This window comes from Asterias rubens, chromosome 2, assembly GCF_902459465.1.
Source record: "Asterias rubens chromosome 2, eAstRub1.3, whole genome shotgun sequence".
Taxonomy (NCBI): Eukaryota; Metazoa; Echinodermata; class Asteroidea; order Forcipulatida; family Asteriidae; genus Asterias; species Asterias rubens.
Window position 1 is genome coordinate 1,134,679 of NC_047063.1, and position 24,991 is coordinate 1,159,669.

At 39.2% G+C, this 24,991-nt stretch overlaps 3 protein-coding genes across 3 annotated transcripts; 2 read left to right on the forward strand and 1 right to left on the reverse strand.

Annotated features, from left to right (window-relative positions):
* The first annotated feature begins 220 nt into the window (after positions 1-220).
* LOC117307287 (transmembrane protein 229B-like) lies at positions 221-1,824 on the forward strand. The gene is made up of 2 exons (XM_033792005.1): positions 221-1,020; positions 1,464-1,824. The coding sequence occupies exons 1-2, from the start codon at positions 721-723 to the stop codon at positions 1,797-1,799; spliced, it is 636 nt and encodes a 211-aa protein (XP_033647896.1). The 5' UTR covers positions 221-720; the 3' UTR covers positions 1,800-1,824.
* A 2,425-nt stretch (positions 1,825-4,249) lies between these two features.
* On the reverse strand, positions 4,250-14,305 carry LOC117307285 (probable ATP-dependent RNA helicase DDX20). The gene is made up of 8 exons (XM_033792003.1): positions 13,990-14,305; positions 12,458-12,721; positions 11,739-11,850; positions 11,207-11,349; positions 10,514-10,652; positions 8,607-8,748; positions 7,809-8,016; positions 4,250-6,625 (listed from the first exon to the last, which is right to left on the reverse strand). The coding sequence occupies exons 1-8, from the start codon at positions 14,177-14,179 to the stop codon at positions 4,272-4,274; spliced, it is 3,552 nt and encodes a 1,183-aa protein (XP_033647894.1). The 5' UTR covers positions 14,180-14,305; the 3' UTR covers positions 4,250-4,271.
* Positions 14,306-14,452: 147 nt separating this feature from the next.
* LOC117307286 (twinfilin-1-like) lies at positions 14,453-23,587 on the forward strand. The gene is made up of 9 exons (XM_033792004.1): positions 14,453-14,642; positions 16,227-16,304; positions 17,400-17,456; positions 18,058-18,188; positions 18,406-18,501; positions 19,723-19,953; positions 20,767-20,917; positions 21,448-21,569; positions 22,636-23,587. Exons 1-9 carry the CDS (start codon positions 14,618-14,620, stop codon positions 22,783-22,785), a joined length of 1,041 nt encoding a protein of 346 aa, XP_033647895.1. The 5' UTR covers positions 14,453-14,617; the 3' UTR covers positions 22,786-23,587.
* Positions 23,588-24,991: the final 1,404 nt, after the last annotated feature.

Sequence of the window (24,991 nt, forward strand, 5' to 3'; positions counted from 1 at the left end):
AACTATTTTCTGAGAAAATCTTAAGATTTAAATATGATTGTGTCCTCTCAAAACCAATACTTTACAACTTTACATGGTTTTAGTTCTTTTTGTGGACATAATTTTTGTTGGAAAATGATTTCTCTACGGTCGTTACACATTAGTGCCCCTATAAATGTAGGTATGTCTTTAAAGGCCTTGGAACAGAAAAACACTGTTGTTAAATATATACTCACTCGTTGTTGATATACACTGTTTGTTAAAACCCTTATAATGTGCCCTCAGTTAGTTCAGTCTGTCATTAGGATAGGCGTGGCCTACATCACTAATCAGGCATGACGGTGATTATGCTGAGGGGTACGGTACCTCAACCATACCTCGTGGGTCTGAAGGGTAATAATAGATCGGTTTACGTCCGTCGGTGAATTCCATGGGTCTGCATTATTGATTTGAATTATTAACATGATACACTACCAATGTGTATACACATTGTGCCTGTGGGAAAATCATGAGTGTGCAAGCACTCAAACCATAATGCACGGGTGGATGGTGTTCACGTATAAATTAGCTTAGGGATTTCTTGAATTGCTAATGAGGTTGCTTGTGTTACGGTACCCACGCATGAGATTCACGTGCAGTTTTATATAAAGGCGCGCGTTAAAGAAACCACTGGCAGTTAAATCATAGTACAAACGGCTGTCTGGCAGAACACTCCATCACTAGTAATTTAATTTCTGAATCATGAGGCAGACCAACAAATCAAAGAAGAAATTGGGGACGGGATGTGAAGAAGTACTCCATCAGCGGTTCAAGGCACCATCAGCAAGAAAAGATGTCAACGATAACAACATAAGCAATGGAACAACATCTCTGGTGAGCAATTGTGGACTGAAGACGAGGATAGGAGACGTTGGCGAGTCTAGTTACCAACCCCTACCTGTGATAGCAAGGTTATTTTTCTACGGTATGCACGGGTTCCTGGATGAAATTGTTTTCACGGCCTTGTATGATATTTTGGTACACGGTAAACCAAATTACCAGGTGAGATGTTTGTTCAATTTATTGCCACTAAAACTTGCATGACGTTCGCTATTTTTTAAAATTTTATTCTACCACTATCTACCTGCACAATTTCCACCAATATGAATAGCATCGTTTTTATTGTTGACTTAATTATTTAAAGTCACTCATTAATAGAGAGGTCAAGGTACGAAACACAAGGCATGACTACGACTTTATGAGGAATATTGACTTGTGAGAAACATTACTTATGAAGTCAAAGTTTTAGCTTAATAAATCCTTTCTACAGAACTGCCATTTATTGTAATTTGATGAAGAGCTACAATACGTCCGAAGAAAGTTCAGAAACGAATATTATTTTAGGCATAAATCTATGGGGTTATATTCCACAAAAAATGCAAACGTATCTGTCTTTGCAAGTCTTCAGAAAAATTATATAAAAATATTGTATTTCTTCCAAATAGCTGGTTGGCTACTCTTCAATATATTCCTTCTTCATTTACGGAAGCGGAAGCTACATAATCGAGCGTATTTACGTCAATTTACGTCATCGGGTTCAACTGGGTGTCAGGATAGCCATTTACGTATGTATCGCGTTCCTATGGGAGCTTAGCGCCGGGCTTATCCTACGGCAGTTTGATGCTTGTTCATGGGACTACAGCGATAGGTCACTGAACTTCTTGGGTCTCATCACTCTGACGTATACACCATGCTGGGCTCTGTGTGGACTTTGGCAAGATTGTTTATCGCGGTATCTACTCAATTTGAGAGTGGTGCCGCCTTCAATGAAACTTACCTAATAAAAATGCATTTTCTGGTATTTTCTTACTTTCTTTGGCCTGTAGTAGGCGTGTAATTTTGAGGGTACTTTGACATTAATATTTGGGGGTAGGCTACTATATTAAAACTTGTAAATATATATAACAAATGGGAACACAATCTGAAGAAATCACATGTTGAAGTTTTAAGGTTGGATAACAGATTTTAGGTATTCTGTTGCAGTCACTGAATATATAATGCAAATGAAATCCATTTTGGAAATGAAGAGTTTTGCCACCACTTTATTTCTCAATTAAATATAAAGTTAACAAAATAATAACAATGAATCAGCGTTTCATGAGTGTATACAATGATACTGATGTTAATAGTAGGAGATACATTCTAAAACTTTGCACAACTTTTACATTCTGAACAAAAATATGTTTGTAAAGAATCTTAATAACATAACTTAAGGGGGCTAATTAGAGGGCCAATTTCCAAGCTGCACATTTTCAGCAAATAATAATAATGTGCCCTATGGTAATTTATTCTGAATGATAATCTATGGATTAGTATATACTGCAAGGCTTAGCTGACAAGCTCAAGATACATTGTAATTGGTTTGTTTTGACTGGGAAGCAAATACAGGGCTCAAAACAACATTTCTTCAATATTAAAACAAAAACACAAAGCCCTTATGGTATGGGGTTCTGGGCCATTAAGCGGGCCCAGCAAAATTTTGATTCTAGATGCTCTGTGATGCAATCTGAGGCGACTCCTGGTCACTTTGCCCTTTATATTGTGAGCAAAAGTTGTATAGAGTGTATGATAAGAAGATTCTGATGTGCTTATTTCCATTTCAATACAAACGCTATCTGGTTCAGGGCCGCTAAAGGGCCCCTACATGGAAATTGCTATACAGGCTCTCTGGTTAAATCAAGGACAGTTCAGAAGCATTTTACAAGGTTTACACACTATTGTTTACACATTTTTAAATTTAAAATTTGCTTTGTTTGCCTTTCAATTAACTTTTGTTCAGTTGGGGAAAGTAAAGGGGGGGGGGTGTGTCTGCTATACCCACCCGTAAATACGCCCCTGATTTTTTGAAAAGGGATTATTCAACTAAATTTCATGACAATAGTAGAGTTACATCCCAATGTGTATATTTCATATTTTTTGATTAAAACAGAAGATGAATTTAAAATGTTTTTCTATATTTATACATGTCCTTATAAAATACTGCATGCAAGTAGTTTTATATTATAAAAATGTACAAAGTGCTCTTGAGTTGATCTGAGTCTGGTCCCCTTTTTATTTGACTTTCTTAAGTGTTGAAAGCCAATAATGTAAACAGGGAACCTGGTGTGATCATGCTGCCCAATACTTTCTTTTCAATTCTATGCAAACTATTTGTGCTAAGTTATTCACTAGTGACTTAAAGTGTTTTTATCTGTGCACAGCCACAACCATGGGTACACTTTTAGTTATGAACAACAACATTAAGAACTCATTTTTCATTGAAGACACATTCAACGAAAGCTCTTAAAGATCATCATCAGATAAATAAGGTGAATTATAAATTAGTTAGAATTATCTTTTAAATTAGTAGTTTTCACTCTGTTGTTCAACATGAGGCATATCCCCCAAAATGAAGTATACCACAATTGTAGCTGTGCACACTTTTAATGACATCTAATATTGTATTATTCTAAACCTGTATTATGTTTATTGAACATACAGTTGTCTTTCATGTTTTGAATTCATTTTTATCCATTTGTTTGAATGGTTATAGACTCAATAGACCATGCTAGTCTTGCATGTATTCAAATTCATAAAGTAGTGACTTGCTCAGTAGCAGTAAAAGTGTTGTGAGATTTTTAAATGAATGGTGCCAATAAGCAATGCAATGTTTTTTCAAATATAAATTAACCAGAATTATTACATCTACAATGTGTACAGTCTTTATGTCATTTTTCTGTTTGAATTTCTTTCCTTTCAACTTAATAGAGCCTTCTCACTGGCCTCGTATTTCTATAGCAAAGCTGGAGTAATCTGCACATATGTAGGAAAAGTACACAAAGTGCCATCCAATGAGATGGTGTTTCTTAGTTCATGCAGTTAAGGTAACATATGTGTGTATGATGTGCCCGTGGAGGTACTCCAACATGACAGGTTAAATAGTGACTTCATCTGAGAAGGGTCTATATGAGGGTCTGTCCCAACTACTTGGTCTCAATTTGGGATAGGTCCAATCATTATCAATTATTGGGAGTGGATGGCTTTTAATCTAAAGTTTTGCCACTTCACAAGGCCCTGAATTTTTATTTTGGAGAAGGCAAGGCCATTTTCATTTTGCAAAAAGAACTTCCACTTGAAAAAGAAAAAATTACATGTATATGGACTTTTTTTTGAGGGGCACTAAGGCCAAGACTAGGCCAAAGGCTATGCTCAACTTTTGTTATAGATTTATTGAAAACTATAGTCTAAATAAGTGAAGGCCTTAGATTTTCAAATCAAGAGTTTTGGTAGTTGTAGTGATGTGGCTGTGTGTTATACATCCCATTATAAGCACCGTTATAATAATCTTCTTGATGAAATCCTGGGGGAATATACTGGTTATGATGATCGACTTGGTTGGGAGTTGTAAATGATGTGTAGTCAGGCACCCCATAATAACTAGCAGATGGCTGCAGCTCATAGGGACTTGGTAACCACCAGCCATGGGCTATAGCTGAGTCATACCGGTAGTCAGGGTGCCGGGTCTGCTGGGGTTTATTATCACCACTGCCCTCGCTTGACAAATCATCATCAGGTGAATCTTGGCTTTCAGCAGAACTTACGTCATCAGAACCAGAGTCCGTTGAACCAACATCAGAATCAATAGCTACACTTTCAGGTTTAAGGTATTGCGTGTAGGACTGCCAAATTGGATCAGCGCCCAGGTTTGACTCATCTGGACATGTCTTGTCAGAAGAGTCAACAGAGTCTGTCTGCAATGGATCCTTTGAAGTCCTTGTTCTCCCTGGTGCATTTGAAGTTACCCTAGTTGGTTTGGTCCAAGTTGGCTTGCAACCAGAACCTTGAGATTTTCCACAGATTGATCTTTTGACAGCTGGCAATGGACTGAATGTTTTTTGTGATGGTGCTGTTTTATCAACGCAGTTTTTACTTCTCACAGCCTCTGTCGGATTGCGTTGTCTTATGTGCCATGGTCTGACAGACACAGTTTCAGGGATGTGATTACTAACATTTTGTTCAGGTAAAGATGTACTTGTTTGATGCATAGGAGCACTGTGCATCTTTGTTCTTATGCCATCAACAACCAATGGCTCTTCCGTAGCATCATCACATTCGCTACTATCGGAATTATTGGCAGCTGAAAAACCATCAGTGTTTTCAGGTACAAGACTACTGTGGAAATCTTGAGATGGCCTCCATGAAAAGCAAACTTTCTCTTTCATTTCCGATGTTTCTGTTTTCATTGACATTTGATCGTTCTTTTCACATCTATCTCCCTCCTGCACGGCTACACTTACTGCACTCTCTGCAGAAACATTCCTTTCTCTTGAATTGGCAAGGCTGTGGTTAATGGGAACAAAAACTGCATTGATTCTGTCATCTTCTTCATAGGCTATTTTGAAGTCATTCTCGCTTATAGATGATGCCATCGATGGTGAGTCAGCCACTCTAAAGTCAGAAGATATTCTCTTGGTCATCTCTTCTTCTTTCTCCTGGAACGGAGTGTCTCCGTCATCTTTAGTCTTGGATGTTGCCGTTGATAAACCAAAAGGTTTCAGTCTTTTATCGTCTTCTTGCTGGACAATATCCACATCATCTTTACTCTCGGATGCTGTCCTGTATGAGTGATAAATCTTCTCTCCTTCAGTGACTGCATTGTATAGAGAAGAAGTCCCAGCTAGGACCTCATCTCCAAGCTCATTGCTGGGAACAGCAAAATCATTGCTCATGTTCAAAGTACCCACCAATGTTACATCAGCTGTTCCTCCGTTAACATAACCCCTGCCAATCGATCTTACATTGGTTACTGTCCCTTTACTTGTGACCCCTACATCATTCTCATTGCCACCTTTGTCATCAGTTGTTGCATTATGAGATGACGTAATGCTCCTTAGACTCTTTGGATTAACCCCTTCTTGGCTGAGTGTTTCTGCATTGAATGATAACAGTGAATCTTTCTTCATTTGATTTGTCCCCGAGTTGTCACTCCCTGGTTCTTCTGATTGCGATGGTATTACAACATCTCCTCCAGGATCACTCAACGCAACTACAGTCTGGACTAATCCAGCGTTCCGATACCGTTCTCTAAATCCGTCATCTTGAAGATGCGATGTAACATCACAGCATTCTCTACATCCGCTCATAAACTGTTCAAAATCTGCAGTGGCTTTCTGCCAGGTCCATGTATCTTGTTGAGATCTCCGTCCAACTTTCTCAGCCAAGGAGGGAATCTTGAAATTGATTGGGCTTCGTATGTTGAATGGTATACTGTGATTGTTAATCCCACTCATTGTGAAGGTCGAGGGAGTTGTATCATGTGATTTCAGAGGTGGTTTAACTGCAAAGTTTGATTCGGGATTCTTGCCAATATTGCCTGCCGGACCATTTAGACTCATTGGACCAAAATCCTCCCTTGCTCTCTCACAAGAGGGCGCTCTCTCCAGTGTCTTTGAATGCTCATAGTCGTTGATCTCTGATTGTGATTCATCGGTTTCTTCAAACTTGTTGTCATCTGAGATATTCTCTGTGTCATTCCCATCGCATGTAACGGATGATCCACTATTGGCTGTCACATCTAACTCATTCACAATGACATCAATGGAATTCACCAAGTCTGATGGCACAGGGTCTGTTTAGATGAGAAGAAAAACAAAGAATATGTACATCACATTACTTGCATCAAATTCTCAATATATAATACAAATAGTTTAAGTTTTATTATTGCCTTCATACTAAACAATAAGTTCTTATGTATATATAGGCTGTCTATCGCTAAGCATTAATGACTATGTAGAGCAAACAAGATAAAAACAAATGATGCAGGCACAACTCGATGGATCAAGAGAAGGTAGATAGCTCATCAAAAAGAGTGAGTTCTGACACAGGCTCGCTCATGAGAGATGAGACCAACTCTGGCAGTGATTTGTCGTCCACAGAAACGACATGAGAGTTCTTATGTAGTGCTTTAAATACCTGTGTCTCAAATATTTTAATCTTTAAGACAGGTACGCCCAGTTTGTGAATAATGATACCCATTTATATACCACCTTGTAATGATTTACAAGGTGATGTGGCACACTCTCCTGCAAATCCAATTCTTAATCTAATGAGATTTATGGAGACACAATGTACTCTCTCCCTGAGTCTGATGCTATCGACCGTTAGGCCATGGGATGCCACAAAGGGACCGAGGCCCAACCGCATGACTTGGGTCAGGAGAAATAATAGATGCTTAAAGGCACTGGACACTATTGGTAATATATAAACTTACTTGGTTAAACAAGCAATGGAGAGCTGTTGATAGTATAAAACATTGTGTGAAACGGCTTCCTCTGAAGTGATGTATATTTTGAGAAAGAAGTAATTTTGCACTAAAATATTTGAATTGATTTTGAGACCTCAGCTGAGGTCTCAAAGACAAGCATCTGCAACCACAAAACGTGTGCGAGTAAGGGTGTCTTTTCTTCCATTATTCTCTCACAACTTTGACGACTAATTGAGCTCAATTTTTCACAGGTTTGTTATTTTATGCATATGTTGAGATACACCAAGTTGGAAGACAAGTGGTCTTTGACAATTACTAAAGGTGTCCAGTGCCTCCTTTAAGTGTCTCGCTCAAGGACACAAGTGTTATGATCAGGATTTTAACCCACAATCGTATGACTAGGCTATCTGAACTTGAGCCCGATGCTCTAGACCACTAGACCACGACATGCCAAAAGAAACTTATGCCTCATCGAACCCACACTCCAATGACAAGGCCAGCCAAACTTTAGGTCATGTATCAACAAGTTTCTATGAATATAACCTACCTGGCAAGACCCGTAGTTTGACTCGGCACTGTCGCTGGATGTTTCTCAGCAATGATTCCTCGTTCCCCTCGCTGGCCAGTGTGACTGCAACACCCTTACTGCCGAAACGACCAGCCCTCCCAATGCGATGAAGATAAGTCTTACCATCAGAGGGTACGTCTAGGTTCACGATGAGGTTGACATTCTCTGCATCAATGCCTCTGGCTGTCTGCATTAGAGAAAAGGACATTCCAATCTATAAAAAAATCATCTACAAAAAAAGGAATTAACTGCTACTGCCCATCACTGCATTTTAATTAAAATAACAATAGATACTTATGAGGTGCTTTTTAATCGTCATATCAAAGTGCCTTCCACTATTACTGCCCCAGTTCATTGGGCATTAAGAATTCCTAAAACCTTCTCAACTCCTTAGGAGTATGCAGCACAGGCAGCCAAAATGGCACACAGTTTGCTAATCATTCACATCAACAACCTCTACCCTCACAGGTACCCATTTTACTCCTGGGTGATGAGAAGCAATTATAGTTAAGTATATTGCCTAAAGAACACAAGTGCCACAACCAGGATCCTGGGACCACTATCCTCATTGCTAGAGAAGAAGAAAAAAGAGAGCATGATTTCTTTATGTCTACAGAAAGTGATAGTTTTTCTTCATGAGGCAGATATAAAATAGTTTTAATTCAGATTAATATCTGCCATCCCTGATGAACCCCCCCCCCCAGAAATTTGATAGCTCTGAAAAAGAAGCCCCAGCTGGAGGTTACTTCCACAATTAAACACAAAATGCACACTCACCAAATCAGTTGATATGAGAACACGACACTGAAATGTCTTGAGCATTGACATTGCATTGAGTCTGTGGGTCTGGTCTTGGTTGCCTGATATACAAGTACTTGGCCATCCATTCTCGCATAAGATATCTGAGAGATTTTGAGCTCTGAAAACAAATAATAAATAAATATAAAAATGAAGCTATTCATCTTAGAATGAGTGCCAACAAATTGTGCCTGCTGGAAGTCAAGGCCCGGGAGCCCTTTTGTTAACATGCTCCCCTCCCCCAACCTATGTTTGCACAATAGTGAAGGTGCATACAAGGATTTTTGTAAAGGCCACAAAATAAATGATAATTAAAGGAACACGGTCGAGTTGGTCTTTGAAAAGCGTTCTGTAACTGTTTGTTATAAAATCGGTATGGTTAGAAAGATATTGTAAAAGTAGAATACAATGATCGACACAAATATGCCTCGAAATTGCGTGGTTTTCGTTTTACCTCGTCGACAAACACGGTCGGCCATTTATGGGAGTCAAAAATTTGACTGCCATAAATGGCCGACCGTGTAAGTTCGCGACGTAAAATGAAAACCGTGCAATTTTGAGTGATACTTGTGTGGATACTTGTGTGGATCATTATATTCTACTTTAAAACATCTTTCTAACCATATGCATTTCATAACAAACGGTTTCAAACGCTTTTCATAGACCAACTCGTCCGATCCAAGGCAACGTGTTCCTTTAAGCTTGTGTGTGGCTAACGGCCCTTTGGAGTAAAAGTTCCAATGTACAATTGAGATAAACTACTTTAGCTACCCGGACTGAAGCTAAGAAACTGGATCTCAGACAGTTTAAGCTTTGTTTACTTGCATGTACTGACTGTACAATTGCTGTCTGGGGTGGTGAGAGCTAGTGGTGCAATGTTGTACAAACGAGAAAAATGAGTGATCGATAGGCTCGATATAAAAAAAAAACAGAATAGAAATTCAATTTTGGTTTTTACCCATACACCGCTGCGTGTCAGCACTGTATACTCAGTACTTTCCCGAGTCCTATGAAAAAATATCACAGGCATGTTACTCGGGTGGGATTCGAACCCACGACCTTTGCAATTCTAGAGCAGTGTCTTACCAACTAGACTACCGAGGTTGCCCGGCAGCTAGAGGCAGTTCGAATCCTGCCCGATTAGGATTCGAACTGCCTCTAGCTGCCGGGCAACCTCGGTAGTCTCGTTGGTAAGACACTGCTCTAGAATTGCAAAGGTCGTGGGTTCGAATCCCACCCGAGTAACATGCCTGTGATAGTTTTTCACAGGACTCGGGAAAGTACTGAGTATACAGTGCTAACACACATCGGTGTATGGGTAAAAACCAAAATTGATATTCTTTATCCCCGATGCAAATTTGACATCTAGAATAGAAATTGTTATGGTTTAGTTTTTCCTCACACTGATCAGAACAAAAATGAAGTCTGTACAAATTGTCCTCACAACAAGGTATTAAAGACACTGGACACTATTGGTAATTGTCAAAGACCAGTCTTCTCACTTGGTGTATCTCAACATATATGCATAAAATAACAAACCTGTGAAAATTTGGGCTCGATTGGTAGTCGAAGTTGCGAGATAATAATGAAAGAAAAAACACCCTTGTCACACGAAGTTGTGTGCTTTCAGATGCTTGATTTCGAGACCTCAAAATCTAATTATGAGGTCTCAAAATCAAATTCGTGGAAAATTACTTCTCTCTCAAAAACCTTGTATTTCAGAGGGAGCCGTTTCTCACAATGTTTAAGACTATCAACAGCTCTCCATTACTTGCTACCAAGAAAGGTTTTATGCTAATAACTATTTTGAGTAATTTCCAATAGTGTCCACTGCCTTTAAGAATATCCTCCATTCCCTTGTCCTCCCCCCTGGACACTCAACTAACCTGCTGGATAGATTGGAGAAGACCAGACACTGGCTAAATGACATCTGAGTTAGTAACTGCAGTAAGTGGTTGACCTTGATCTCAAATGCCTTGTGGTATAAACCATGACCAGGAACCACTTTGTAGAACTGCTTGATGCCTGTTAAAAACATAAAAATTGAAACAAAGATATATTAGCGTGGCGTGTCGTGGCTAAGCAGTAAAGAGCACCAGACTCAAGCTCTGGTGTTTCTGATCAGCAGAGTGTGGGTTCAAGTCCCAGTTGTGACACCTGTGTCCTTAAGCAAGACAATTAACCATGATGCTTCGACCTTCAGATGGGGCATAAAGCAGTGGTCCTGTGTTTGTGTAACGTAAAAGAACCCAGTGCACGTATCGAAAAAGAGAAGGGGTTCACCCTGCTGTTCCTGGTTTGATCAGCAACATATTGCCACACCACTTTGTAAACCATTACAGGGTGCTTTAAAGAAATAGGCCCATACTTCAAAATGTAGCTCCACATACCTTGCAGGAAAAAATGCTGAGCGTTTTGATACGTCCCTTAGGGATGTGATAAAGCGCTATATAAGAACCAAGTATTACTATAAGAAGACTTTTGAACACTTTGTGGACAAGACATACAAGATAATTGCTCATTGTGTACAAACTTCTGTAGCATGTGCACATCTTAAAGACACCAGATCTACACAGTACCTTTAAGAGCCAGATGCCTAGGGTTTAGTCGTACAAATGTTGGATCTCTCATGTAGGTAGTCAAGCTCTTAGCTAATGCTTCAGGGTATGTTGCTGACAGGGCCAACATCTGCTTGCTGACTGGTAAGCGGTTATATATCCAGCTATAAAGCAAGAACATGAAATAAGAATGAAATGACCTTGCCCTCTCAAAGATGACAATTCCATGTGGAGGTATTGAGGTTCAGGGTGGTGAGATTGGGTCGGTGAAGGCTGGGGTGGTGAAGGCTGGGGTGGTGACGTTGGGGTGGTGAAGGTTGGGATGGTGAGGTTGGGGCGGTGGAGGTTGTGACAGTGGAAGTTTGGGTGTTGAGGTTGGGATAATGGAGTTTGGGGTGGTGAAGGTTTGGGGCAGTGGTAGTTTGGGGCAGTGAATGTTTGGATGGTGGAGGTTGGGGTGGTGAGTAATTAGTGGTGAGGTTGGGGATTGTGACTCACTGAAAGGGTTAAGGTCAAACATTGTTCCCTACCTCTTCTGTAAGAGTGAACTTACTTGATTTGGTCTTGAAACTTCTCATCCAATAGTTTATCGGCCTCATCCAGGACAAAGAGTCGAATGCCGTCAGTTGGCATGGCATCATATTCAATCAATTGCTTCACTCGTCCTTCAATGTTAAAACAAAGGTCAACTTAGAAAGGTTTCAAACAGATGCATTTCGCTTACATGTACCACACACTTTAGACTTGTGATGGATTCAGAAATACAAAATATTCATTCTGGGAGGTGATAGGTTAAATGGGATTGGACAACAATGCAAGGTGAATAGAACCAAAATGCACAGTTTATGACCAGGCATTGCAATGGTTTGCTTAATGAATGTCACTGTAAATACAATAGAATTGGTGCAGTCAGCCAGAAAAAGGTGCCACAATCAAATCTGCCATGTTGAAATACTCAGAAATCTTGGCACACACTTTCCTAATTTAAGCCATGGTTCATCCAGGTTCTTCCAGTCAAAGACTGTTGGGGAGGATCAAGAGTTAGGATTATCAAAACTACCTGGTCCTGATCAATAAATTGTTTATTTTGTGAGGAATACAATCTTGACAATGATGAGTTTATTGACAGGTAACGAGTGAAGGGTGCGAATTAAAGACCCCTTACATAGGCTGCCAACACTAATGTCCACGCGTGAAGAGCTATCGTTGGCTGAGAGTCAATGCAAGGAGTCCATTGAAACTATTTGTTGCCCGGATGATGTAAGCCATTACCTGGTGTGCCAACAGCCACATGGCATTTCTTCAGCTTTTGACGATCAGGCCCAAATAATGTCCCTCCAATGAACGTGTGACATCTTAGACCTTGCAAACATCCCCCAATGGCCTGTATAACACCTTGGACCTGTGTAGCAATCTCTCGTGTTGGAGTCAAGACAAGAGCTTGAACATTCCCACACTGAAGATCCAGACTCTCCAAGATTATCACGCTGAAAACACATGTCTTCCCCGTTCCTGCTTTAGCTTGTACAATCAAATCTGTAGTTTTCATATAGGAAAAAAAACGTCAAATTGATTAACATGCTCATCATAAAAAAAATACCAAAGTCTTTTTATGGGTAACTATAAATCATAGATACAACTTCAACTACAATGCATTGTTGGCCCCTGGCCCAATTTCACCAAAACTTTCCCCACATACTCAATATACATCCATAATGCTTGTATTTCCTTTTTGTTGAGTGAAATAAATAAAAAAATCGTAAAAAAATGAAATTTTCTGCTCGGTACTCACTGTTGTTTTTCTGTTGCATCGCACGTTTTTTGACTTCTCAATATGCTCAACGCTTTATCTTTTGGCCACTCCCATGCGCTGTACACCAGCCTACTCGTCGAACTGCCGAGCCACAACTGAGTTGGACTAAACCATTTTGTAGAAGGGGTGTTGTTGTGCGGCAGTGTGTGTGCGCTTTATGCGTGAACGGCAGGCATCGTAAGCGGACAGCACGCCCGTCTTGCCGCGTAACACCCCTTCTACAAAATGGTTTAGTCCAACTCGGTCGTGGCTCGGTAGTTCGGCGAGTAGGCTGGTGTACAGCGCTTGGTGATCGAGTGACCAAAAGATAAAGTGTTGAGCATATATAGAAGTCAAAAAACGTGCGATGCGGCAGAAAAACAACAGTGAGTACCGAGCAGAAAATTGCATTTTTTGACGATTTCTTTTTAGTTCCACTCAACAAAGAGGAAATACAAGCATTATGAATGTATATTGAGTATGTGGGGAACGTTTTGGTAGTGTAGTACAAAGGAAACTTCAGTTATTGATGGCTAATGGTCGTAAAACTTTCACCTATCAACGCTGATTTGAAAAACGTATAGCGTTAAGGAGGCCCAAATTATTAGACCCCTAGGCTCACTAGGCTCACAGGGGAGCCTTATTAGTTTCTAGAAGTACAGTACAACCTAACCAGTTGCTATCGTAAATTAAGTGTTACTATATAAGTAACAATACAATAATTAATCGTAACCCTCATCAATTAAAAGTCAAATATTATATTCAAACACCAAAGTCAAACATATTTTTGGATAACATTCCGTATGGCGCCACCACTTTTTCACTAATTTTTACAAAAAAGGATATCTCATTGAGGTAAATTAGATACTATATTATTTCATATCGAATGAAAAAGTGGTGGCGCCATACGGAAACTTTTCCATATTTGTTTTCTAAATATTGGATAAACACTAAACATGCAGCACTATAGGCCTGTGTAATTGGAAGTTTTTCACCAAATATGATTCATTACCAAGGCCACATCTCCCAATGGGTATTGCTTTCAACTGGATTGGTGACGGACGCTCAAAACCCGCAAGTGACAGGCCTTTCAAAACGTCTCCAGACAACAACAACGATGCAAAATCAATGTTGACATTCTCGACATTTAAAACATCGCTAGTGCGGTCTTTCGAAGCGTAATCGTGTGCCGTTTTCGACATTATTGGAGTTGCTGAAACAAGTCTTCTCCTACATTTATTCAAATCAAAATTCCGGTCTTACAATCCTTCAAAATGACAATCGTTTCAAGAGTGAAATCGAGCACCACGTAGAACACGGCATGCACCATGGAGGCCGCCATTTTTAAATGTCAAGGGTTACAGGTCAAATTAAACTACCGCCGGTATTTAATGACATTTTGACAAATCCCATTGGTCAAGGCAACCGTAATGATAACAGATTGACCAATCACGGAAGCTGTTACTTAACACAGCTTCACCGCCCACTACTACCGGAAGCGATTTATCAGAACTCAACTTCCTAGTTCAGTGTGTTGAAGTTCGTCGCCGCCCACTAAAGAAAGTGATATTCAAGGTGGACATCAGGAAGTGAAACAAACAGAATTTAACTGTAGATGTTGGATTGACTGCCGTGGAATCATGTCGCATCAAACCGGAATTAAAGGTGAAATTTATGAATTGAAATTGAGTTGAGTTGAGGCCTTGAAAATCAAGTCCACGGTGGTCTACGTCTCTGTTCCTGTTTTGTTTGTGTATTTTGATTTGGTGGCTATTTAAAACCGGGCGGAGAGACATTTTTCTCAGACAGATCCAGACTTCTAATTTTGTTGAAAATGCATAGAATAATAAATGATATTTTTATATTTGTTTGTTTGACTTTGATTATTTATTTCTGATTTTTATTTGTTTGCCCATATTTCTCTCAGGTTCTATCACTTTTTATCATTATTGTGATGACGTTCACCCCGGCCCACATTTATGTTTAGTTCACGCCCACTGGTCATGGTGTTATGAACACCTGGCTTTTTATAACTTCTACCGCCGTATCTCACTCATTCACAATGATTTCAGACAATAAAAACCTTTTAACTATTCTAATTATGAGTGCATCAGTGACTGTTTTGTAGTCAGTTTTCTCGCTATCGGGCAAATCAGCAAACCATAGAGCAGCAGGGCCAGTCAAACGTAAACCTAGTGACAAAACCTTTTTATCGGCTGCAAAGTCTCGCAGTTTACTATAACTTTCTAGTCTACACAAAAATAAGTCAAGATCTTCAGTGCCAGAGTAAGTATCCCTAAACTTTAATTCATATTTGCTCGCCATTATAATAGAAATATGATAAAATTGCAATGTGGCATAGTAATCAAAATACACAATTTGCACAATAAAATAAAATATACGCCAGGGGAATACAAGAAAACAAATTAAATATAACAAGTTAAATACCTTTTGCATCCCCAAGCGGATCTGCGTCCTTCGGCCAACCGGCAGGGTGCGCCACCGGGAGTTCATACCCGCATTCTCCACCATATGTTATGGACGGTTTGGCCTCCTCAGCCATCCCGCCCAAGGGACCGAACTTATCAATTAAACACAACTTAAACGTTCTTCTTCTTGAAAACGTAGACCCACAATAGGGTGTTTTATTTAAACACAACTCAAATGAAATACTAGAAAATATACTTAATAAATAATATACGAATAATGCACCGTCGTCTCGGTGGCGCACCTGAAGGATACAGACCACGAGTCGACGTTGGGTGTGCCTTAAATACTTAACTATTACATAACATCCACCATGGGGGCATGTTAACCTTTATGGAAAAGCCAGGTGTTCATAATCACCATGACCAGTGGGCGTGAACTAAACATAAATGTGGGCCGGGGTGAACGTCATCACAGTATCAGTTATTGTTACAATTTACATTGAACAAACAAAAAGTCGTTGACCAGGACTCAAGAATCAAAGGCACTTTGATCATACAGCCAGAACTTGAGTTCGTTGACTTTGTTATCTGTGAAAGTACCCCACCAACTGTATTTATTTTTTAGCCCTTGTCATTTGTCAGACGTACACATGTAATTTAAACAAATCACTAGTTTTGCTTTAAAACAGATCTGGCTAGTATTTAAAGGGCAGTTTTCTGCTTGTCTTATTTTATGATAAATTTGCCCCAAATACATTTATGTACAAATGAAATTTACATTACATTAATGCATCGTACTGTTTACCCTTGATTTCTAAAGCGTCTGATGAGCTCAAGCAGGTGTTTGCAGATTGTAGAGAGAAGGACTACAGAGTGGTCAAAGTTGGCATTGATATCGGTCAGTATAGAGTTACTTCATCCAGGCCTAGTGGTGTATTACTCTTGGTAACAATTTGATCAACCACTCAAAATAATTTAAGTGTCAAGCACAAGTACATGTTATGTAACACAATGTGGGACAGTGTGTGATTTTGAAGGAGGACAGTTAGTAGTTACTCTAGCACTACGTTAAGAAATCTACTGCGATGATCTCAAACGGAAGCTTGAGTAAATTTTTCTTTTTGCCCACACCCAGAAGATCTTTCTATTCAGACAGCCTGTTGTTTGCCATATAAAGACATCATTGATAGTTGCATCAAGGATAATGCATTTCTTATGTTTTGAGGAGCACTGTATGCTCAGCGCATCCGAGTCTTACAGAGACAAAATCCACAGGCTTCTCAGATGGGTCGTTGACCCAAAGAGCCTGTGGGTTTGTTTGTAGAGACGTGGCAAATTAATGTAGTACATCTTTTGAGCAGTTGAGTTATTGTGTGTTGAGTGCCTGCAGTTTTTGAAGGTAACGCTCGTGGATCACATGCTATACAAATATTGACAGATTCATGTGCCACAGTTATTCCCAGAACAACCTGCTGTCAATTTCACAAAGAGTTAGGACTCGTCTTATCTCAAGTAGCTCGTCCTAACTTAGGATTAATCTTAAGGTATATATGCTACAGTGCAGGGTTGGGACTTGTCCTAAGTCCTAAGATTAGTCTTAAGTTATGAAGAGTTTTGTGAAATCAACGGCTGTTTCCCCTCAGCTTTGCCTCATGGAAAAACAAATATTGCTGGGATCACTGACAGAGTCCCAGTTTTAACCATTGGAGGACTAAAGGCAGTCAATATTTGTTGTATAACGCCCCATACTGCCTAGACATCTGGGTAGCAAGTAGCTGTCTTTGCTATGGTTATTGGTTGCTATGAGTGTAGTTTATTGGTTGCCACGGGTTTAGTAGCTACACGTCAAGGTCATTGTGCTTGCTTGGCTTTCTAGTAAAACAAGACATTTGGGTGCTGTAAACCAATCAGACACAGCATTAACGGTGTTATAATATAAGACCATTTCTAAATATGATTATTCCTGATTTTCCAATCTTGTCTTTGTTTACAGGAGAAGAAAAGTTGATTTCATTGGGACATCAGGGAGCCACAGGGACATGGGAGCAAGATATCCTTTTTATTACCTCTGCCCCTTAAACTGTGACACTTTGGGAATTTGGAAATCCAAATTTCAAGTTTCAAGACTCCTGCTTGTTCTTGGCATAACTCTACAAACTACAGCTTCCATGGGTTTAAATTTGTCGTATATGTTTCCCCTGACTCTAGGGTGTGCCTCTGCCTTTTAAACAATTTGACTAGTGTCAAAGACTAAAGGCAAAGCATTTCTGGGAAAACCCTCAGTTCAGTATGCTTAGGTCAAACTTTCAAAATTTGTGTCCAGAATGTCCCACAGTTTTGAAAAATCTTTTTATTACTGTGGTGATATGTAATTATCAGAAGACTAAATAGGGTGATTAAACTCATTGACTAGCCATACATGCACGCTGCATGTGTATGAGTGCATCCCAGAATGTATCTAACAAAATAATATTCTGTTTTGGAATGAACATAATAATCTGAAGAAAGAAGAAGAAATGATTACTTATTGAACAGGAGATCTAGCAGAGACTAATCATAGAGGAGCTGGTATATAAAGGAGTGAAAACCAATTTAAATTATGCTAATTTGTCTGGTTGTAACTAAGCTACATTCCTTGACCATTTGTCCACATTATGACGCTTTGATACCTCCATTGATAGAGGAGAAAGAGCCATGTTATCTTTTCTACCGTTTTGACGAGAAGGACTCCCAGAGTAAATACAGATGGCTGTTCATTGTATACGTTCCAGAATATGCTACGGTAAGAGTTTGAGTTTTCAATGTAAAACAGAACTTTGATTTCTTTGTCAGGATTGTTTCCTGATTTCTGAAACTTTTAAAGATTGCCCTGGGCTATTTTGGTTTCCTTTAACTTGCAAGTAATTTATGTGGGAACTCAGTTTTAAAAATGCTTGACTACCCGCGACAGACCTGTGTGGTGTTTCGAAAGTGTCACTATCATTCATTTTATTTGTCAGGTGAAACAAAAGATGATATACGCTGCAACAAAGTCATCACTTAAGACAACCTTTGGCTCAGGACAGATACAGAATGAAATACTTGAGACTTCAATAGTAAGTAGCATACTTTTTTCTTTACAACAATCTTGGCTTTTTGGCTTTTGAAGCTTTCTAAATCCATAAGAAGCAAACAAGTTAACGATTAACTGTTTTATAACTTCCAGATGGTAATGGAATAGGTATTAATAGTTGTTTTCAAAATAATTGCACAGTTTCAAGGAGGCAGATGTAACAACAAAGGGAGACTTTTAAGGACACCAGGTGGCAGTAGACTTACCAGGTAAATTCATTGTTCTTGGTAGTGTGCACATGCTCAGAACTATGTGAACAATGGAAATTTACCTGGTAAGTCTGCTGCCACCTAGCGTTCCAAAGTCTCCCATTGCAGAAACTGCTTTAATTTTGGAAAACACAAACAAATAAACTGGCCTGGAGTGGATTTTTTACAAAGAGTTAAGACTTATCTTATCTCGAGTAAGGACGAGTTACTCATCCTAACTTAGGACTGGCCTGAAGTGTTTAATAACTCCCAAAGAGTCCTAGGACTATTCCTAAGTTAGAACTATCTTTGTGAAAGTTACGCCTGGTCATACGCTTGTCCGTTCATGTCAGTAGTCCATTGGAGATAGTAGTCTAACAATGCTAGTAGTCCATTAGAATTAAATGTTGTTGCTTTTTTAATGAAAGTGGAAGTGGAAGTGTGCCGAGCGGTTAAGAGCACCAAATTTAAACTCTGGTGTTTCTGATCAGCAGACTGTGGGTTCGAATCCCGAGTCATGACACTTGTGTCCTTAAGCAAGACACTTTAAACTATTGCTTCGTCCTTTGGATGGGACGTTAAGCCGTTCGTCCCATGTGTTATGTGACGCATTTAAAAGAACCAAGTGCACTTATCGAAAAGAGAAGGGGTTCGCCCCAGTGTTCCTGGTCCGATCTGCAGCAAATTGCGTCACAGTACCTTGTAAAACATTACATGGTGCTATCAGAATTAGGTATCATAATTCAAACGTAGTCCCACATCTTGCAGGAAATACTGTATGTTACAGCGCCAGGAGCGTCACTGAGTGACGGACATGTGCACTATATAAGAAGCCACAATAATTTGTATTAATTATTGTTGTCTTGTTTGTTACGGGTTGTTTGAACTTGCACTTTCTTTGTTACACAGGTATACTTGTATGTATGTTGTTTTGTCATTTTTCCAGTGAGAAATACTGTTAGAGTCAAAATATCAGGCCGACATTAACCAACCTTTACATTTGTAATAAATTGTAGACCGAAATGAATTACAAGGGATACATCAGTCACATCGAACACCAAGAAGCTCCAGCCCCGCTGACGGCCAGCGAGGAGGAACAGAAACAGATGAGGGAAGAAGAAGGACCTACTGAATCTGGCAGCACTACCAAGCAGAGCCATCTGAAGGGTATTGCGTTCCCAGTCAGACCCGATGCCGAAGACAAGCTTCTTGCATTGAAGAATGGCGATTATACCTATGTTAGACTGGTGAGTGTGAGCTTGTAATAGAGATGGTTAATGAAGCTTAGATTGCAGAGCCATCTGAAGGCTATTGCATTCCCAGTCCGACCCGATGCCAAAGACAAGCTTCTTGCATTGCAGAATGGCGATTATACTTATGTTAGACTGGTGAGTGTGAGCTTGTAGTAAGAGGGGTGGATAGGTATCCACATTCAAACCAGGGACCTTTAACAACAGAGACAATAGGTCCACGGTTGCTATCACAGAGGAACTCATTGTGGTCAACGGTTGCTAAGGAGGGTCCACGATTGCAGGTGTTTACAAACTTGTGTATGTTGGCAAAGCTTAGATCGCAGAGCCATTAGAAGGGTACTGCTTTCCCACTCCGACCTGATGCCAAAGATAAGCTTCTTGTCTTGAAAGATTGTACAAGTAACATGCTATTTTAGCTGGTCACCCTTTCCTGTAAGCATACTTTTGTTGTGCTTAGCTACTTTTTGTGCTTAGGCAGCTTTATGAAATTTGGCCCTGATGCCAAAGACGAGCTTCTTGCGTTGAAGTATGGTGGTGTGCCGTCTACATGCATTTAGATGGACTTACCACAGGCCACAACAGATCAATTGTGGTGTTGTAAAGAGTCTATAAACATCTGAAAAATAACATCTATAAACCTCTGAAATACTACATCTCATTTCTTCAGGCATCTTCATTGTAAGAACCCCAGACCGAGGGGATATTTTTTTTATATTTTCATTTTCCTACAATCTCATTTTACTAAAATGGGGCTGAAACGTCTAACTGCCGATTTCCATATTTTTTGTTTTTGCTGATCTCTTTCAGTGTGTGGATATAAAGAATGAAGAGATTCTATTGGATGACTCAGACAGCATTGAGTTGAATGCACTCCCAGCCAAGGTGCCTACAGATAAAGCTAGCTACCATGTCTTCACATTCAAACACACGCATGAAGGAGATTATCTAGAAAGTAAAGGTAAGACAACTATCCAATAGACTGCTTTGTACTCATAAAGTGCAGTCATTTATTTTCATCCATGGCTAAGCTTTCTTTTTGTGACGTTTCAATTCTAATTGTTAGTTTGTGTTTTCATATCATATTAGCTTCTGAAAATAATTGAAGTTAATATTATCTAGTTTTGTATTTGATTCTTCATTTCTTGAGTCCGAGTCCTCAATTTTGAATTTGAGTTAAGTCCTGTCCTGAGTCATTTGGATCGAGTGATATTTTGTAGCAGGGCCATTTTATAAAATTTACAACTTACAAAATTTTTGTTTAGAAAATATCTTACCTACAGCTGTTTAGTGCTACCTGAAAAGCCAAGACTTCAGTGTTCATGCGGACCGTTTTGGGGTCAAATTCCGACCTGAAAGCGCTCTCTCGATGCGTCCGTTTGTTTTGTGTTATATGAAGTCGGTTCAAGGGGTCAATGCATGTAAGGGTTACACATACAAACCTGGATACTGCTTGTTATAATTTTCTAAAATCATTTTGCTTTGTTGCAGTGTTTATTTATTCCATGCCTGGCTATAACTGTCCTGTGAAGGAGCGAATGTTGTACACCAGCTGTCTCAGTCCACTCATAGGCTTCCTTGGAGAATCTCTAGGAATTGAAATAGCAAAGAGGGTGAGTTTAAGAAAAACATGATTATAATAGGCATTTATTGGGCGCTTCTATTAAAGTGCCTGAAATATTACTACTGTGGGCCTTCAGCATTCCTAAAACCAGGCATTCTGCTTGTTGTCACCCATGCACTCTAGCTATGCTGAGATGTAGAACAAGCAGCCATACGTCTGTTAATATTCATGCATGACGTCATAATTCTTACACAAAAATGAGGCTATAGGCGCACGTCCGCCACCACTTGCAGTGGATGCGCCTATGGCCTCGTTTTGCCGGGGTTATAATTGTGACGTACTCATGCATAAATATTAAGAAAGGCGTATTCCAACAGCTGTATTCCACATGTTGCATCTCTATGGAACTCCTTGCCTGGTGCATGTTTCCCTCCATCCTGCAACCTAGACTGTTTTAAGAGGAAAGTCAGTTCGTACATTCAGCTTTCCTGATTTTATCATCTTAAATATCTTGTTCTTGTAGTGCCTTACCAAAAGTGGCTTTCAATCTTGTTAGGGGCAATGTTGCTTAAAGACCTGGACACTATTGGCATTTGTCAAAGACCAGTCTTCTCACTTGCTGTATCTCAACATATGCACAAAAAAACAAACCTGTGAAAATTTGAGCGTTATTGGTCGTCGGAGTTGCGAGATAACTATGAAAGAAAAAACACCCTTGTCACACGAAGTTGTGTGCTTTCAGATGCTTGATTTCGAGACCTCAAATTCTAAGCTTGAGGTCTTGAAATCAAATTCGTGGAAAATTACTTCTTTCTCGAAAACTACGTCTCTTCAGAGGGAGCCGTTTCTCACAATGTTTTATACTATCAAACTTCCCCCATTACTCTTTACCAAGTAAGGTTTTATGCTGATAAATATTTTTGAGTAATTACCAATAGTGTCCACTGCCTTTAAAGAGTAAACACAAAAGAAAATGTTGTTGGTAGTGTTATACATCAGTGGTGAATCCCAACTTCTGACCCCACTTGGCAAATAGCTCTCTTAATCTGCCCTATGTTCACCAAGTTCTTGTAATCTGATATCACGCCTTCTGCCTACTATTATTATTCTTACAGATTGAAATAAGCGAGGGCGCGGTCCTGACAGAAGCATTTCTTATGGATGAGGTACACCCGGTACGCAACCTGCACCGACCAGCATTTGCCAAACCTAAGGGACCACCGGGGAAACGAGGTCAAAGAAGGTTGTTAAAGGAAGAAAATTAATGAGTAATAATTAATTATACAAAAGGGTTCAACGTTTGTTGAATTGGCAAGACTGGTTTTTACGTAAATGGTTTGTCTGCTCTGAATCAAGATATACTTGGAAATAATCTGGTATTATCAATAGTTCCAAAATGATGAATATACAAACAAACAAAATTCAATTGTTACCTCAAATTTTTGGAAATGGAATGCCAAGTTTGAAGTGTGTCTGTTATTTGCGTACTTTTTCTTTGCCAAAAGTTTCAGCTAAAGTTAAATCCAATCAGGGAAAATATTATGTTGGGTAAATGGAATTATGTAACTTCACATCAATCAAAAACTTTGGATATTGATTAAAACAAATTGTAATCGGGTTTATATTCAGCAAAGTTTTAATCAGGTAAATAGCCAATGGTGTGCCCTTACCTTTCGTTGTAAATTTTTGTATGCAAATTTGATAAAGATTTAACTACCAAAAAAGGCGATTGTAGTGACTGTACCCTGCTCTTTTCCAGAATTTTACCAGAAATAATCGTCAATATGCGCAGCAGCTGTCTTCCCACTTTCCTGACTTAGTACTTGATTTATGGGTAGATTTGTTAAAGACTTGCAGCCAAACGTGTATCTGTATCATTAATACAAGGACAAATTTTTCCAGCATGATGTGTTTGCTTTAATAACCAATAAGGAAAACATATACTGCTGGTATCCACTAATCTTGACGCACTTGGCGCATGAAAATTTGTACCCTGCCGTCGATTTCACAAAACTCTTCCTAACTTAGGAATAATCTTAGGACTTAGTATGGGTTCAGTTCCGTATCCAAATATGTAGGACGCATTGAACTCATCCTAAGTTAGGACGGGTTACTCGTCCTAACTCGAGTTAGGATTAATCTATCGTTTGGTGAAATTAACTGCTGGTCACCTACCCTTTGATTGAATTCCTTACACCTTCTCAGCTCCACTGGGAGTATGCAACCTATGCTGCCAAATAGTGCCATTCAAGCTAAATCAATTCCATGAGCCAGTGCCCTCACAGGTGCCTAGTACTCCTGTGTGAAGATGAGCAATTGTAGTCTAGTGTCTTGCCTAAGAGTACACGTGTCGTGACTGGGATTCAAGCCCACTGTCCGATGACTAGGCTGCCAGAGCTCGAGTCCAATGCACTATTGGGCCATGACCTGCCACACAATGTCCAATCTGCACATGCATTCATATCTCTAAGGCCACATTTCTCACAATTATAGTCAAAAATATGAACTTGTGAAATGTTTATTCAAATTTAATTTTTTAGACTTTTATTTTTAAGCAATGCTTGGGAAAAGATAGAAGGTAGAATTTAGACTTTATGGAGGTACTGGTCTTCAAAACAAATTACACGGAACTGTTAAAGCATAACCCATAGTGCTACCTGTGCTATGGGGGAAACTCCGTCAATGAAATCAAGTTAGTGTATTTAAGAACTTGGGCTTCATTTTATACTCTTAAGGTAGCAAAACTTATAAAGGTGTTTGTAAATTTTTTGCAAGAACTATATTTTTGCACAAGTTCATGAAAAGTTTTGATCATTTTGTTTTGAAATTTAATATTACAGGTAAAGGTTTATAAAAGGCTCAACTTGATAGAAAAATAAGGGCATGTGTAAACTGCTCAATTTGTGAGTTCATATGTAAAACATATACAAATAAAGAATGTTTTTATATCCTGGTTGGAATATTTTTACAGGTTGAACAATGGAATGTTAACAGTGAATGAGGCGAAGCTGTATTGAATTGAATATTCTATATTTCAACGAATGAAAATATTCTCTCCATTGCACAAAAGCAAAGCATTCATTATTTCTTTAATGTAACATCCAAGTAGATCTTTGTCATTTGGTTCAAGGATAAAACTACAAGAGCAAACTGTGAGATTGTATTCTGGCATCCACTATGAGGGTGCTTTGTACTGCTGTGTTTAATACATGTGTACTTGGTGTGGGCTAGTGTGCAACAGTAAAAATGGATTGGACAAAAATGCATGGTGAGTAGACCCACAAAGCAATTTCATGACATTGGCCATTTAATGGTCTGATTAATGAATTCCACGTGACTTACAGTTCTCCAGTCAAATAACAAGGATCTTCTAGTTGTGAAATAAGTTATTTTATTCTGCATAGGTTATTACCATGAAGCTACTAATCACAAAGAAAATATACCAGTAGCAGTATACCAGCTAAAGTTAGT

What these genes read in the sequence shown, in the direction of transcription:
- LOC117307287 (XM_033792005.1), top strand. Translation starts at nt 721, where the DNA reads ATGAGGCAGACCAACAAATCAAAGAAGAAATTGGGGACGGGATGTGAA. An exon ending in ACGGTAAACCAAATTACCAG is followed by an intron (nt 1,021 to 1,463) that starts GTGAGATGTTTG and finishes TCTTCCAAATAG; the next exon opens with CTGGTTGGCTACTCTTCAAT.
- LOC117307285 (XM_033792003.1), bottom strand. Translation starts at nt 14,179, where the DNA reads ATGTCGAAAACGGCACACGATTACGCTTCGAAAGACCGCACTAGCGAT. An exon ending in TTCTCATATCAACTGATTTG is followed by an intron (nt 8,017 to 8,606) that starts GTGAGTGTGCAT and finishes TCTCTAATGCAG; the next exon opens with ACAGCCAGAGGCATTGATGC. An exon ending in CAAACTACGGGTCTTGCCAG is followed by an intron (nt 6,626 to 7,808) that starts GTAGGTTATATT and finishes TCATCTAAACAG; the next exon opens with ACCCTGTGCCATCAGACTTG.
- LOC117307286 (XM_033792004.1), top strand. Translation starts at nt 14,618, where the DNA reads ATGTCGCATCAAACCGGAATTAAAG. An exon ending in GCATCAAACCGGAATTAAAG is followed by an intron (nt 14,643 to 16,226) that starts GTGAAATTTATG and finishes TGATTTCTAAAG; the next exon opens with CGTCTGATGAGCTCAAGCAG. An exon ending in AAATACTTGAGACTTCAATA is followed by an intron (nt 18,502 to 19,722) that starts GTAAGTAGCATA and finishes AATAAATTGTAG; the next exon opens with ACCGAAATGAATTACAAGGG.